Below are 18,067 nucleotides of genomic sequence, written 5' to 3'. Positions count from 1 at the left end.
CTCTGATGATGATGATGATCGAGCTCTTTTAGTTCCAAAACTATTGCTTTGTGGCAAAGAAATTAAACCCAAAATGGTGTCGTTGTCTCTGGGCCGGGGCTGAGAATTTAACTTCTAGTGGTAAGCAATCAAGATGAGTTTAATCCTCAGCTCGAGCGTATTTTGAAAGTAGCGTAATTTCCGGAAATGTCGGTGGCTTGCACTCCGTTCCGGGAGAAAATCTTTGAAGTTCCTTGAGCCGGAAGAGCCAGTTTGCAGTGTTAGTTTAAGATTGACGCTGAAACACTAAGGTTTGTACATAATATTGGAGTCTGGTACATTACACCCAGTCCGTACGGAACGATATAAAAATGATCATTTATGATAGCCAAAAATTACCAAAAATGAAGCATCGATGTCAAGGAGATTGTAAATAGAAAGGGATCATTTCGAAATCTAATGTGGCTCAACCATATTTCATTGTTTACCTTTCATATTTACTGTCTGTTTTCCGCAAAAATAAAGACTCGTCCGAGAACTCGGAGCGTTGCATCGTCGATGATATTTTAGCTGATTACGCCAACGACACCGATGATGCCAGGTACGACAGGAAAACATCGTTTGACCGTGGTAATACAGGTTGGGAGACGAGGAGCCTGTATCAACCCAAACAATAGGCATCATTGCCCGGAAACGAGGTCGGTCCTCATACCTGTGCTTCAAGAGTGGGCACAAGGGATCTCTCTGCGCCCTGCAGCAGGAGCCTGTAACTAGAGGTAATGCAATGGACGCTAAAACTCTAATGCGTGGAATATTCTAATAATGACATTTTGGAAATCGCTATCAAATATATAAATAAAGAAACAAACATTTCTACACTAAAGATTCCTTTGATTACACAGAAAAACGCATATTTTTGCACCTCCTAGAATTCTTTTGTAGTTTTTAGAGCAAATTAAAAACTGAGTAATACTACATATCCCAAGGCGCAATTTTTAAGCTTTCTGAAGCAACCTGTAAAATATCTTGCAACTTTCTAAGGTTTTATGTAAAGGAATACCTTATAAAAACTGGTTTACTGGCTGTCTCTCTGTCCGTCACACTCATTTTTCTCGGAGACACTAGTAGCGATTCACACCAAATTTAGTGGAAAGTGGGAACTGTGAACGCTCACGCATACAGTGAGTTAGATAATTCTACACCGAATTTAAGGGGAGATACATGCAAAAGGGGGTCGTAAATTTTTTTTTAATCAAATATAGTCAAATGAAAGGTCTCGGTTAGTATTTCCCGAAGCCGATCTTAATTTTGACATTTGTTGGAAAGGGGGGGAGTGCGCAGGTCGGAAGTGATCATTTCTTTAACGGACCCATTCCCAGAAACTACCTAACCAAAAATCTGAAGAAAATCAAGAGGCTGCAGTTCAGTTAAGCACCACGAAAGAACAATTTAGGATAGAATATAGATCATGATCCTGCCAAGTTTGGTGGAAATCGCACTATTGGCAACACAGTTATAATAGATCAAATTTGCATTTTTGAGCAAATACTTTTAATTGTTGAATCATAGCCATATAGGCAATCAAATATACAATAGAGTTGCCTGGTTAGGCGAACCCATGTTCGTGCTGACTGTCCAATTTTTAGCGTCCGTACCATGAGGGTTAAGAACGCACTTTTCGCCTTATTTCTCCTCCTTGTTTTCCAATCGGAATACATTATAGTATTCCGCAAAATATTTTATGTCTCAGGGATTGATTTATTAATTTCCTATTTGAATGGTTTACGTTTGCAGTATTTGAAGTCTCAGCTTCGTAGGAGTTATAAATTTTGTGTAAATTTCATGAAAGATAATAAGGTAAGGGCCAGGAAAATGTTAAGTGCTGTCTTCCTGCTTTTCATGTTTATGGCTCTTATTCATAAGGAAACGATAACCATTCAAATTTTCCCAGAAATTCCAGATGGCTACATAATCCTCTTCAGTGATTTTACAACATGTCAATCATCTTCACTGAAAATTCTTTCAAAATATCTAAAATCATTACACACGCCTCTATTGATTCCAAATTATAATCGTTATTGTGGGGCTACTTAAGATGTCAATCTATTTTTAAGTTCGTAGGCTAGTGGCTTGCTTCCTATTCTGCTTCAGTAGAAGTGGAGGTGAGAGCGCAGATCATTAATTATGACAGCTAATGAAGCCTTCAAGGGTATTAGATTCATGATTACCATTTGCAATGCCAAGCACTCCAAGAAAAGGGGAAGAATTTGAAAAATTGCAGCATCTCGCCAAAAGTGTACACTTGATGGATTGATTTTTATGGGAAGCACACTCACAGCCGAAGTTTAGAAAATATTTCCATGTATCTGAATGAGGGGCTCTTAAAAATGAAAATTGAACGACCACCACTTTGGAGGATGTTGACATTGGTGTATCTTTTTGTGCTGTACTTGGAACTGTATATTTTCATTTGAAACATTCTCAACATTTCATGTTTCAATCGTTGCCTCGTTGCATGTTTGGCAAGGAAAAAGATTTGTTTCGAATAATATTCGAGGGAGCTGAATTTGCTTTGATTGCTTCTAAAAATAGCATGTGGTGGAAGACAAGTTCTTGGTGGAATGGTAAATGGTATTACCATTGCTATTGTTTTCCTACACAATGATTTCCACGCTCGTCTTCTGAATTGTATCTATCATCCTTGGCATACAGACAAATAATCAAAATTTCACCTAAATCGGGGCAAATAGGTAACAGCAGCAAAACCTTATTTGCTATTTTTGTAACTACATTGTATCTTATTACAGAATATATTGTGTGTGTCCATATCAAGGGCACAAATGGCAACTCAAAACCATATCATTAGGGAATTTAGCTTTTACTTTTTATATTCAAGACCAAGTGGGTTTAACTAGTGAGGCCATCAGTGATTTCTTCGATCTGCTGTTGTTTTATTTATAAATTCCTAGAATAACATGAGCAGTCTTCAAGCTTAAGCTGATTGTGATCCGCAAGACTAAACACAGATTTATCTGCGGTTTCATCAAGCATCTGGGCGAACGTGAAAATCCCTCAAGGTCTAGTATTGTTCGATACGCATCTAGAACAAAGTCTCTGGCTTAACTGTGCATCCCAATCAACACCTGGTCCTTCAATCACTTCGTAAATTGTTCACTCACTACTTGACGAGTGAAAATATTTTATGGTTGTTTCTGTCAATGCTTGCTTTCTCCACGAAGAGAGCAGTTATAAATTCTGTCCTCAGACACAAGTATCATCACCACCTGGTCATGCATAGGATGTTGACTTGCCCGAGCTTATACTCGTATGTAAATTCAACTATAACGACTATTTTAAGAATAAACATAATGATTCTGTCTTGTCAAATGAGAATTTATGGCTTACTAGAAGGTTGCCACTCCACTGCTTGATCCGGGGGAAAAGCACTGGGGACAATCTAGACTGCAGTGAGGTTGCATACGCCGGGTGTGTAGGTAATTAAGGGCCCGTGCGGTAAGAAGATCTAAAAAGACAACTAATTTTGCGAAAAGGCATTATGTCCCATAAAATTAATGACACTGCATTGATTCAGATGCCCAAGGGTATTTTTAGATAAACATTTCGTGACTGCATAAGATTTAATTTAGAGATCGTAAAATGTGTAGAATAACACCAGCAGAGATTATGTGTTTTGATTTAGTTAAATGAGCCAGCGTTTTTGCGTCACGGCTTAATTTGAGCATCAGAGGATTGGATATTATTTATTTTCCCAATCATCATAGGTATTTTGAATTATATAAGATAAATGCGTTCAGCAGTCGCTGAGGAGGAGTTGACGGAAGTATGCAATGACATTGAGCACACCCCGGGTCCGAGTTCAGGATTCTGCCCAAACGCCAAAACCACTTCTTTTGAATGGTCGCTTAACTAGGGTAAATCAATAGCCTCAGTCACATAGCCAGGCTCATCGATACTTATTTTTCGGAGAATCATTTCTAATATGAGGCTGAGAATAGACGAACTGTGAGGAAAATGTCATGGCGGAGAATTAGTAAAGCCATATTAACAATAATAATAATCGTTGGTACGACAAGCTAATTGGATCTGGGGCTATAGTCTACGATATACTGTAGAGTTAATGTGGTCTGCATTCGACTCTCCCTGATTTTTACCCTGATTTAATTCAGGTACAGATTCAGAGCCGAGTCGACTCGTATCCGACATTCAGTTACGATACAGATCCCTGTACCACCAGTAAGGTTTAAACTGACTGACTGACTTTCTCCTGCGTCAATCTAGCGCTTTAATCACTCTGAATACAAAGCTATAGCATAATAACTATTAGTTTCTCCGGAATGTACCTCCTACGCAGCACGCTAATGGTATACATCTTATTGACACTATCTAAAGTCTTCTCGAAGTCAATGGAGAGGAAGTGAAACAAAAATCTAAGATGAACAGTTCAGATGAAAGTATTCATACGATCCAGCAGTTGCGTTTCAGACACAAAAAAATTGTTTTACACATTTACTATGAGCGTATTCATACGATCTAGTAGCAGGTGTTCTGTGTCCAGCACGGAGCGCGTCAGACACGGCACATTAGAAGCAAAGAACACTCGCCTCCCGGCTTGAATTTGTATGGAGGAGTAAAATCGTTGCGCATGTACGCCTTTCCGCGCATCTCAGTGAGACTATGTGCAAGTATTTTGCCCTTATATCTATGGTTTCATCAATCCAAATTAAGAAGAAATGAATACATGTAAAGTATGGTTTCTATCGACAAATGCGACTACCTTTCCTTCTGCATGATACTTTAATCATTCGTTGGTTTGTCCGAACTGATGATATATTCACAGCTGAAAAAGGAACGAATTCGGCATAACACTACTATCTTCGCGAAATAACAAAGTTCGCATTGCACTCTACCATGGAACCACTTTATATTTGCAAAAATTATCCTTGAATTCTTGAGAGGTATGTTTCGTTACAGAACGAAACGGAACGCCGGTTGTCTCATAGTAATTGTATGCAACAATTCTTTTGTGTCTGACACGCTAAGTGCTGGATCGTATAAATACTTTCGTCAATGCTATGGTCGGCAAGAAACTCCTGCTCCTGGATCGTATCAATGCTCTAATAGTAATAATATGGAACATTACTTTTGTATTTGACATATTTAGTGCAGGATAGGCTAGCTGCTGGATCGTATAAATAGAACTTAAGGGGAACTCTGTTCTGTCTGTTGTGTCCGGCGCAGAAGTAGCAGCTCTGAACAAAATTTATGTTGAAACATTTCTATATATTTTTCTACCGGAAGGAATGTGTTGGACATATCGTGCATGAATATTTGGGTATGGAAAATAATAATAATAATCGTTGGCGCAACAATCCATGTTGGATCAGGGCCTTGAAGTGTGTTAGAGCACTTCATTCAAGACCGTAACGGTACACCACAGTAGACTGTAGGAGGCAATGTGGTCAGCATTGCGCTCGCCCGAGATTATTACCCTGATTTGACTCAGGTACTCATTCACAGCTGAGTCGACTGGTATCCGACGTCAAATCACGATACAAATTCCACTGCCACCAGTGAGATTTGAACCGCAACCTTCCGTACGACAGCCTTGCGCTCTAACCACTCAGCTATCCGGACGGGTATGGAAAAGCTCAGCTGAAAGTGGGTACCGCGCGAGCTCATAATCGATCAAAACGATCGTCATCTGTGAGTGTGGCGAACTGACTCCAAAGCATACAACGACAAAACAGTCGGGTGGCAAAGCTAAGGCGTTGCATTTTGGGATGCGCATGGTATAATACCCATCGACTATCTTTAGAAGGGAAAAACTATCAACAGCAGCTATTATATAGCATTATTGAAGCAGAAAAACGGCCCTATTTGAAGAAAAAGAAAGTGTTGTTTCATCAGAACAATGTGTCGTGTCACAGATCAATGAAAACGATGTTAAAATTGCGTGAATTAGGCTTAGAATAACTTCCGCATCCACTGTATTCTCCAGATCAGGCCTCTAGCGACTTTTTCTTGTTCCCAGACCTCAAGAAAATGCTCGAGAGGTAATCATTGAAACTGAGACCTATTTTGATGTAGGAGATGCGTTGGACAGGGACCGGTTTCGTGGAGAAGTGTTGTGGCGCAGCAGGGTTAGCAACATTCGAAACTTATTTCGAACATTGTTAATTCGACAGACAGATGTCACCACCGGTGCTCTCCGTGGTGTAGTAGGCCTTACCAACTGATTTGTATTAGATAAATAATTGAATCGAGAGAGTCTGCAGCCAACCGCTGACCTCGTCGACCATTTCTTGAAATACTCTAAATATATAATTTCTATAAGTGCGTGTTAATTACAAAGGAATGTAAAATAAAAATAGTTAATTAGTTTAAGAATTGCATTGAACAACTAAAATTGAATTAATTAATTATGAGAGTCATGGACCATGTATTACAGTGGCCATCTAGGAACAGATGTGCTCGGAATAGGTTTCCTAGCGAGCCAAAAAAAGAAACCTGCTGTTACTCACTTTGGAAACATAAGCGAATGGCTATGCACTCTGCGCTTCCGAGGCAAATTAAAAAATATAAGCCTCATTAATGATCACGTCCCTACAGAGGAGACTGCAGGGTCGGAGAAGGATACGAGGCGGTCAAAGGAACCCTCGAAACCTGTCCCAGATATACCAATATCAAAATCATACTTAGGGACTTCAACAGTCAGGTAGAGACGGATCGTATAGTCAGGCGATACGTTGGCTCCCATAGCTTACGTCAAAATATAAATGATAACTGACTGCGGATTATTCAATTAGCAGCGTCATACGAAATGGTTGTTGGAAGTACCTGGTTTGCGCGGAAAGCGGGCCACAAACAAACGTGGGCCTTTCCAGACGAGACCACTTTCAACCAATTTGACCATCCTGATTTCCGACAGAATGGGCTTATTTGAGCGATGGGCTGAGTATTTTGATGAACTGCTCAACAACCAGAACATCGGCGAGTTGGAGGTTCCGCCTACTGAAGACGACGGACAAATATTGCCACCACCAAGTATAGAAGAAACAGTCCGTGCAATTCATCGGCTTAAAAAGCATAAGTCGCCAGGAGCCGATGGAATTACAACCGAATTGGTTAAATATGGAAGTGACCAATTACACCGAGCGGTTCATCAACTTACTCTCAAGGTGTGGGACAGCCAATAAATGGCTGACGATTGGCAAAGAGACATTATATGTCCCACACATAAAAAGGATGATATGGACATCAGGTGCACCATCTTTTCATCGACTTTAAAGCCCCCTGCGATAGAATAGTCAGCGTAGAACTGTACATGGACATGAGGGAATTCGGTATCCCCACGAAATTGATAAGACTGAGTAGGCTGACCCTGACCAGTGTGCGAGGCAGGATAAAAGCAGCAGGATCACTCTTAAGATCATTCGACATCAACAACGGTCTACGACAAGGGGATGCGCTATCATGCGTCCTCTTTAACCTGGCCCTGGAGAAAGTGATCCGTGATGCTGAGATAAATGCAAGGGTGCGATCCTGTTTCAGTCCACCCAACTGCAGGTCTATGCTGACGAGACGTACAAACTGCCTTCATTCAGATCGAGCAGGCGGCGCGGGGTTTTGGGCTGCACATCTCTGACAAAATACATACATACATACATACATGACATGGTCACCATGTCAGCACTGAAAACCAACCAGCTAACAACATTCAATCGCACTGGTCAAACGGGAAGAATAAAAATAGGAGACTACAACTTTGAGACGGTTGATAACTTCTCCTATCTAGAGTCGAAAATCACAAGCGATAACAGTTACGATGATGAAATCCACGCACGGTTGTTGGCTGCCAGCACGCCCTATTTCAGCTTACAAAAACTGTTCAGCTCGAAACGTCTGATGATCTTGCCATTGCTCATGTATCAAATTGGTAGACCTCGGCGCAAAACCGAGATGTCTGGAGTTCCTTATTAAGGCGGGCCTAGACCGGATGGCGGTTGTTGCGTCGTTGATGATGATAGGTTCAAAACTCTTAATGTACAACACAATAATCTTGTCAGCCCTTATGTATTCCTCGGAGACTTGCGTTATTAGCAAGAAAAATTGCAAACTTGTGGCCGCTTTCGAGAGAAGAATCCTTCGAAGAAGTTTTGACCGCCTGTATGAGGATGGGCGTTTCCGTAGCCTACATAACGATGAAATCTATGAACGATACCATGACCGTCAGGTTGTGGATAAAATCCGGCTCAACAAGTTGCGGTGGGCGGGTCACTTAATCCGTATGCATGAGGATGATCCAGCCCGAATAGTCGATATGGGCAATATCTATGACAGATAAAGAAGTGGAGGCAGACCTTGCCTGGGACGCGACGATGGCGTAGATCAGGACGCCAGACAGCGTTTAGGGATATCGAATTGGTGGACCTCGGTGCAAAACCGGGATGTCTGGAGTTCCTTATTAAGGCAGGTCTAGACCGGATACCGGATGTTCCGCCGTTGATAATGAAGGTCAGTATTATTTATTATGAGCTGTGGAAATCGAACGAAATCATCACTGAGGAACGGTACAGACTTTATTTGATGCGACTGAGCCGAACACGACGCGAAAAACGGCCGCAATACGAACAGTGGCAATAGAGGTGGTTCTACTGCATGACAACGCTCGGTCTCATGTTTAAACCTAGATATCAGACGTTCAAATGGGAACTCCTATCCCACTCAATAAAGTCCTCAGATATTGAGCCGTCCGATAATTACTTGTTCCGTTTGATGGCACATGATCTAGCTTCGTAGAAAGCCTGAAGAGACGAATACTTTTATCGTACCGGTATTCGAGCTCTGCATAAAAAATGGGGAAAAGATAAAGCTAGTGATGGTCGATTTATATATAACTATCTTTTCACAATAAAGTTCCACATTTATAAAAAAACCACGAGAACTTAGTTCCGGAACTAATAAGTTTCGCGAGAATTCGTAAGGGTTTCTGGATCGGTGGGAACTGTTCTGTACGCGGGTGGGTAAAAAAGCTCAGTGCGTTTATCTGCAAAAGACTTCATTTTAGTACCATAAACCATATTTTTGAATTCAGTCGGACTTCACAATATTCATGATTTTAGGTCGGTGATAAATGAAAATTCACTCATTTGTACGTGTGGGGCATGAAAGAACCTAGATTAAGAAATACTAATCTAAATAAATACATAGAAAATATATATAACTCACCGGCATTTGGAACTGAAAATAAAAGTAGAGTAATTAGTAATTAGATTGTATATATAAAGACAAACATAATTCACAATTATTATTTCCAACAAAAGATTATAATCTTATAAAAGTTATTGAAAATTGTGCATTGCTTGAAACTATATTTAGAAATGGAAAGTAGAAAAAATCATAGCGGAGTTTGGTTGTCAGACTTTAAAAGAAAATCTCTTAAAAGATTAGGGTACTGTAGAAATTTGAGAAAAAAAGCGATTGACTTGAAATTTCAACTATAGATTCATAACTACATTCTGCAAGAAAACCGTCCGATTGCAATTATCCTAGTTTGCGGACCGTAGAAATATGTATTAAAGAAATCGTGAAAATTTCAAAGAATTCGGTTGGATAGATTTTGAGCTATGGTGGCAGCCGATTTTCAAGATCCAGTTTCGAGAAAAACGCGTTTGAAAATTTAAATGTGATTATGAACAGTAAAATTGTAACTCACCATTAATCTGCTGTACCTGGTCCATAGAGAGCACCCTCCGTTTCTTCAAAAAAGTCTTGTAAGGCCGATTGTTGCTCTCTGGTTTCAATTCTGGCTCTTTTAGCGAGGTCAGTCGATCGTCGTTCGGACGGCCAAATTCGCACTTCATTACGGGGGTCGACATAAACCTGACATATGTGACCAACTTGACATCCCATTGTCACTAGGATTTTGGCAATGCCATTCAATCCTTCATTGAAAATAATTACAGCCAGAAAAGTGGCTATTTCTACGACCTTGGCCCCAGAATGAAGGTGTTTAGGAGCGAAAGTTTAACGACTCATTGTCATTCTGGGTCTCTGCTCCTAAACATCTGTTCAAGAGATCATCTCGTGAAAAATCTTCATAGATTGGTTTGATGACTATTAGTACTTCTTCAGTCAAAGGTGCATTCTCGTGGTGGAAACTCTCCTTTAGTTTCGACTTTGCGCCATTTGCACCAACTGTCCTCGCCTGCTGAACAATTTTGATGCTGAGGATGTTCGTCTGTAGAACATTTATGGAAGAAAGTTGCCCAAATTTCTTGCTTCATTCCTTCTATCGAATTTGCGTGTCGACGAATAGCTGGTCCAAAAAATGTAGTGAGGTCGTTAATAACCTTATCAGTAAGTTTTCCAGCCCCTTTTCCACCAATGCCTTTGTGATTCTTCTTTGCATTTCTAAGGCGCGTTCCTATTCTTTTCTCGACATGTCTTACGCATTCCTTTTTTACTACTACGTATATTTTATTATTTGCAGAAATACCAGAGAAAACTCCAGCAGAATCCAATATACAATATACAAAACTTGTCGCAATTGGAACATCCATGTTCATGCTTGCTAAAAGTTTCTTTGCTGATGTTGATGCGAAGTCCTTTTTCTTCTCTGATAAGTATCGATTCCCATGAAATACTCGTTTCTTAGTGCGAGCATGACGTTGAACGTTAAAGCGATCTCCCTGCGTACGATCCATTTAAAAAAATCACTGAACACACAAACAGCACAATAAAAAGAAAAGAAAAAAATAGTTGTTCGTGCATTACACAGAAGAAGTGAGTTGCTTCTCGAATTAGTGTGGTCTACCATTAAGTAGATGGCGGGCTCAGGACTACTCAATCTTTAAACAAAGACTTGAGCGGGGAGGGGGGATCCGGGGGAACCAAAAGGGAGTCTCCTACTTGAGCCAAAAAGGTCCAAAGAGAGTAAAGTCAAAAGCTTCTGTAGCCAAGTCAAAAGCATTAAATCTCTGCTCAGTGTACCTTCAACTTAGATCACTTCTAAGAAAGAAATCTGACTAGTCTTATTTTAAGCTGCATAACATGCAGGAGGTATTCAAAGACAGCAACCTTCCGACCACCAGTAGAGGCAGCGCGCAGGCTGCTGGCCGTCGGGAAGGTTCATATTGAATGAGTTGTCTGTCGCCTTAGAGAGCAGATTTCTTTGAAGAGGTGCTTCAAGTGTCTTTTGTGTATGGATTGGACGGATGCAGACAATGTGGAGAGGAAAGTCACATGGGCAGGAACAGTGAAAAGGATGGCTTTCTTAGTAGACATACTGCCAGTTGCGGAGTTTAGAGTTGCTATGTTCCTCCAAGCCTGATGTTCGCTGAGTTTGAGGCCATGTTGGACAAATTGGTCTTATATGCAAATAGTCGAGGATCAAAAGTCATCGCCGGTGATTTTAATATATGCGCCACCGAATGAGGAAATTCACTGATGAATACAAGATGGTGTTATCTCTTGAAGGTTTTTGTGCGATTAGAAATCATAGTGGAAAACGATCATCAGGTTAATATATACTGGGAGGGAGAATCTGGTTCGATTGCGGACCAAACCTTTGTTAGTCCTTATTAACTGGCGATATAGAACCTCAGTGAACACTATACCAACGAGATCGCCAGGCAGAACATGAAGAATCACTAAAGCAGTTAGGGACCTGCACGTCTAACAATGACAAGAACGTCAGGTTGATTTGTGAAAGCAATTGAGGGACAAACATTTATAGGTGTTTGCTTCGACCAGGATACTATACGGAGGCGATGCGACACATTTATATCGAGGCGTTATATTTTCCGTAATAAAAGGCGTAAATGCTGGTAGAACAGTGAACTGTGTGATCTTCAGTCGGGGTATCATCGGGCCAGACTGGATAGGACTGATAAGGAAATGAAGTAGCGTATCTACAAGCATGAAGAAACGTCAAGTTACCTATATACCGAGACAACTGCTTCATATAACTACACAGAGGTGCATACAAACTCATGGGGAGGCATATACAGAGATGTAATGGAAAGTTCAAGGCAAGGCAAGGCTACAAATTACAAGTTTCGTTCTCCCCCTGAAAATTTTTCAGGGTTTGATTTTTCAGGAGAGCAGGCGCGATAACATCTTCCAGACATCTTTACATGTAATACCACAATTAAGGATGCAAGAAGTATCGAAGATTTGCACTAGGCTGAGAGACAACAAAACATCGAGTCTCGACGATATATAGTACAAAGCCCTTTAGCTGATTGCTAAGTAAATGCCGAACATAATAAACTTCCTATTCTCCCACAGACCTACATTTCTGTTGATGGTATGCTGGTGCGAGTAATCTACAACCGATTGCTCCCAGTTGCAGGAAGTTTGGAAGGCTTATCAGACCAACTATTCCATGCGGGTAAATCAGCCATCGAAGTGATCAAACTTGTGACTGGCTTGGGTGAAAATGAATGTACAAGAAGGGTGGTACTAGCAAGTGTTGCACAGTGATTACGCGCAAAATGCATTAAACTCGGCGAATTGGAACCTTATACGGAGGTCTCTGGGTACAATCGGAATAGCCAGTTACTTAGCTGTCTAATAGGAAGAATGTTTTGATATGAGACACCCAATGGACCCAGGGAGTACATTGTATTCGCGGGGCTTTGTGATGCGGTCACTACTGACAAACATCATGTATAACAATGTCCTTAATGTTCCAGTTGTCCACCATACCACGATAGTGGGCTACGCCGATGACATAGCGGTCATTGTTATTTCAAAAAATCTCGCGGATATGGAGTTATATTCGAAGTAATCACTGTTATGCAAAAGTGGCTGAAAAACTCAGGTCCCACTCAATTTCAGCAAGAAAATGTCAACATTGCAATTATTCCACAATGTATTAGATCCCTATAGCATATTTAAGAGTGCAAATGTTAAAACAATGCAGTATTCTATCTATTAAAGGAAGCTGTAGGTTAACTAGATTTTATTCCTACATCCAGAGCTTCCTATTCGTATAATATGGCGCCTTTAGGCCAATTATGTTGAAGAAAAGAGTATCCGGGTTAGCCTCGCTCAAATATGCCTGAACTTCACCAGCTCACGAAAGTGACTATAAAGTCTGCAGGTCACTAATTCCATTTCCATAGAAGTGTTAAGGACTTCGCTCATCTGTAGAAACTGTAGATTTGGACATAGCTCCGCCAATCAGTGAATAGACGAGTTTTCCTGTTTTGCTGCTTAAATATTATAAGTAAATGAAGAATTCTAAGCAGAGATTCCCAACCATCTGATTCTGCTGATTAATAAAGACGTAAGTGAAAGACCGGAGAGATAATGATAATTTTCATTTTAACTCAGTTGAAATTTGACTGAAAAAGGCTCAAAACATCCCTTACTCATATATTTCCGAAAATAATATAATAACAATGGATTGAAGTAGTCATAAACAGCCTACCTCTGACTGCAAACGTTCATGTGCTATTTTGTAGCCATTCGATTCTTTATTAATAACAATACCGACATTCGCACAAATAAATCAGTTCTAGCACACAATGCCACACCAAATGCTCACTCAACACAAGTCTTTCCCCACATTTTCAGGCGTGGTGAACCTGGAATAACGTGATGTATTCAGCATTTTAAAAATTCTATTGAAATGAAATTAGAAGCCTTGCAAGCCACTACGTGAGATGTCATCAACAACATCCCTCTCGTGACTAAATAATGTTTTCCTATTTGGACAACAACACCTCACCCTCATAAAGTGTTTTCGGGAGGAATTCACAACAGTTGCTACCATAATCGATTGATTTTCCACAAAACCTCAACCGTAATGCCTTCGAAACGACAGTTCCTCTTTTTCCCAACACTCGTGTCCCTTTTTGCTATTATACGAAATATATTTTCGATAAAACGCCTGTAGTTGCGTGTATATTGTATAAAAACATTAACAGTAACAGGACCATTTTCTTTATTCTTTTCTTCCTTCTTTTTGCAGCTGTGACCGAGGATCCTGAATTCACAGATGTCATTGAGAATATCACAGTGCCAGCGGGCAGAAACGTCAAATTAGCATGTTCTGTGAAAAACCTAGGACCTTATAAGGTGAGTAAGTATATTACGAAACAGATTTTCTTCTAGGGCGGAGGTCATTTTTTTGGAGTATCGATGAGGTCTTGAGAGCATTGTGGCAACCTGATTAAAGGAGCTAATTTCCACAAACTTAAATCACAGGATTGAAACTACATATTCGTTGAACATGTTCTATTTTAACTCCAATATAACTCGTTTTGGAAATTAGTGGATACTAGAACGCATCCTCACCCAGCTTTTTACATCTGTATCGGAGTAGCCTTGCATCAACATTGATTTGTTAAGCCCTGTCTTGGCCAGTTGAGTTTGCCATTCCTGCCCAGGTCATTTCATATTAATACAATAGCCCGAGCAACATCTCCATTTGACCGTGATAATAATCTGGACCTGATTTTAATTGGCCAATTTCCAATTAGTCTAAGAACGTTTAAGCCGAAACACGTACACAATGGCGCTGAGAAGAAGAAAAATGTCAAAAATGCCTAAAGGAGGATTTTTCGTTAAGTCACGACAAGTGAAAAGATGTTAGTCGCGGAAAATTGGAAATGGGGTGGAATACTATATGGGCCCAGGCTTAAAGGTAGTCTCAAGGTATTAACGCAATGAAGAAGCAGAAAAAAAGGAATCACAATATACGCAGGAGACGAGCGGGAAGGGTAGGACGCAGTGAGTACAAGCGGAAAGCAGAAGTTCCATTTTCTGTCCTCAAGACGAGATCTTTTTACCGATAAGGTAAATAGGAAAACGAGTCCCGTGAACGAAATTTTTATCCTCGGGAGCTACTAGTGAAAGTCGAAGCTATACAATGGAAGGCTTTTATAGGCTCTAGTCATGTCTCGGTATTATCTCTAGTCGAAAACATTGACATGTGTATTTTGGTGTTTGCCTTTTTCTTTTTCTCTGATGCCTCTTGTTTTTGGGGTTGTTCTAGCCGCAGGACATTCGGAGGGTGGAAAATTGTAGGCAAATACTACACACAGTTCACGCAACGAGAATAAGATAACAAAATGATAGGGATGAAAAGCGAAAGGGAAGCAAGAAGAATTTAGAGTCGGAAAGGAGGTTACGGTTGATTCCTGTTCGGGATTCTTTCCTGGGACATGGGATGAGTGAATGGATCAAGAAGTCGCCTAAAGAAACTGTTGTAATTCCTGACTGACATAAGCAAATCTTATCTACAACTGCGCCAAAGAAGCACTGGAGGAAAGTGCTGGCGCCTATACCCGAGTTCGATTCGGTCTGGTCTAGTGGTGAACACATAGCTCAAGGCTTAGTCGGTCCTGTTTACCTGTAAACTTTGTTTGCCCTCTTCTTCATGGTTTTTGGGGATATATTTGTTTGTTTGTGAATTTGTTTCGGTACTGCGGCGAGCCATGGGAACGTAATACTTGCCTGGGGATAAGATTAAAGCGATGAAATGGAGCGATTGAGGCCTGAGAATTGTATTTCAAAGGTAGGAATGTTATTCAATAATTTGTATTTAATTTAAATACTCAGCCCTTTGCTTACTACCAACCACCTGATGTTGGCCAGTCTATGGTTCTATCTACTGCGGACATGAACCATGAAAATTTGATTATGGAAATGAGGCTGAATTGTTTGAATTGCATTACAGCCTACATTCAAGAGCTATGTATGTTTGTTTTAACAGTTCGTATGAAGTAATCAATTGTTGTTGGAGTATAATCGTTTTAAATTGAGTAGAATCATGAAAGTAGCTATCTTCAAATGATAAAAAGGAGTAGAAATTCCTTGGAAGATATACTGGGGGTCAATTGAAAAGAGCAAATTCCAATTCATAATTATCATGAGACTACGAATATGTACAACCTGAGGGTTGATTTCGGTGTATACACTTCGAGCATTCTCATACGAAAATGCATTGGTTCTCCCAAATCCATGTGAGAAGCGTTTTTCGAATTCGGAGAAAGAACATACAAAGGTACAACTCACTGCACTCAGATGACATGATTCTTCTAGGCGAGTTTAATGACAAAATTGGACAAGGGGGCTCACGAGAAGAATAAACGGTGCCATAGACACGTTCACAAAGTGATTAAGGCAAGGTTACAAATCATACACAGACTTCTGCAAGGACAAGGACGGAAATATAGTCAATAGTCGTGTGTTTGTTTATGAGGTGGGGGAGAACAACTGCAACTGGTGCACATCACTACCAAAAATCCTGTGTCCAATGTGTACATTAGGTGGACACTCACAAAGGTACTCTACGGTAGTCTTCTTGCTTTTCGACAAGATAAACTTTAAAGTATGTTTTTCGGTTCTAAGAGGAAAAGGTTGGTGTGACTAGTAGCTTCAAGCTCTACCACTTGTTCCTATGGGAAATTTGCTCCTAGCTTTTGACAGCAAAGTTAGCCAAGGATATTCATAGAGGTGGCCAAAGGGTAGTACAGGTCCCAGGGTGAAATGTGGATTGGTACCCACGATGGCGCATAAAACCTAGAAAACGCCTGCTAAACCAATACCAAAGCTCTCCACCTCCAAGTGGTGCCCGCTGGGAGCTTTTTCTTAACGAAAAGCTACAGACGGAGAAGGAGAAGGCGAGCCTCCCACGCCTAAAAACAGAACAGAAATTATACCAACCATAGTCCTGGAAAAAGTGATTTGTGATGCTGAGGTAAATGCGAGAGGCACGATCCTCTTCAAGTCTACCCTACTACTGGTCTATGCTAACGATATCGACGTCATAGGAAGAACGACCCGAGACGGACAAACTGCCTTTATCCAGATCGAGCAGCATATCAATAAAGACAAGACAAAATATATGATGGAACGACAGTGTAGGTCAGGACGCCAGACAGCTTTTGAGGGATATCGAATTGGTGAACCTGGCAGTAAAACCGGGATGTCTGGAGCTCCTTATTAAGGCAAGCCAAGGCCGGATACCGGTTATTGCGCCGTTGATGATGACTGATCCTCCAACTGCTGGTTCAGTGATCAAACACGAATAGTAGTTCTACCGTATTGAATCTATAAATAGAGTTCAAATTCTAAATGATTTTTGGGGCGATCAAAAGAATGATCAACGCAGCCAAGGTAGCTTGAGTATCGGTGCATATTACAATATACCTACCTTTTATTCACTCGTGAATCACCGATATATCTGCCCTAGGATTGCATACACCTCATCCAGAAAGATTGTTGTATATTGTCTCAAAGAAAAAGCTCACATTTGGTTTTTATCCCAAAGGTAGACTACTTTTCCAGAAGCCTGTTCCATTTTTAAGTCATGGGAGTAGAAGACCTCAGTCTATCTCTCTATGAATTCTTCTGGTTCCTTTTAGTCTTTTCTACCTTCGAGCTTCATATATTTTCCCAAGCATATGTATGGGGATCGGAAGAAGAAAGCATTACGAAAATTGAATTCAGTTCTCCCAACATTTCCTCCAATGCTCTGTGTGTCTGTCTGCTCTCATTGTAGTGCTCTGAATATTTATCGATGGAGTGCAACTTTAGTAGTAGAGCTCGAGCTGCGCAGGATGTAGTGCTCATGATGCAGCCCATGCACTGTGAGATCCATCTTTGCCTCTTCATGTTTGTTCCAAAGAAAGCTCTTATTTTGAATAATTTCCAGATAGTTCTATTCTTCTGAAAGTTGAAACCTTGTATTCCCCACTTCTGGAAGACAAACACCATTCAATTTCTTCCTTCTTGTACACAATTTTTATTGATTTTAGTTTGAATACCTATTGTCAATCAAATGAACAGTGGGTTGCGCATTTCAATTAGGTTGTTGCAGATGAAATGTCGGATTTCACAATGAAGTGAAGTTAGTTGCGATTTTGATGAGCCAAACTGTTGCCAAGTGGCGCTGGTGGTATTGAATAATAGAATACAAATAGTCCTACATTTGATCAATATAATTTCAATTTTATGTCATTGTGCTTATAGAGGAATAAAAAACCATGAGTTTAAACTTGGTCGCGATGTAGCGGAGGCAACCAGAAACTTTTGCAGGGCACTTGGAGCT

The 18,067-nt window shown here is 40.5% G+C and overlaps 1 protein-coding gene across 1 annotated transcript in view; it reads left to right on the top strand.

The window, feature by feature from the left end:
* LOC119651240 (lachesin-like) overlaps positions 1–18,067 on the top strand; it is a 248,053-nt gene that overhangs the window by 125,010 nt on the left and 104,976 nt on the right. The window contains exon 2 of the mRNA XM_038054719.1: positions 13,982–14,088. Within this exon, the coding sequence (XP_037910647.1) occupies positions 13,982–14,088 (107 nt within the window). The remainder of the gene's footprint in view (positions 1–13,981; positions 14,089–18,067) is intronic.

This window comes from Hermetia illucens, chromosome 3 (assembly GCF_905115235.1).
Source record: "Hermetia illucens chromosome 3, iHerIll2.2.curated.20191125, whole genome shotgun sequence".
In the NCBI taxonomy this organism is placed as follows: domain Eukaryota; kingdom Metazoa; phylum Arthropoda; class Insecta; order Diptera; family Stratiomyidae; genus Hermetia; species Hermetia illucens.
The sequence above is the reverse complement of the archived record's forward strand: the minus strand, read 5'-3'. Positions and strand labels throughout refer to the sequence as shown.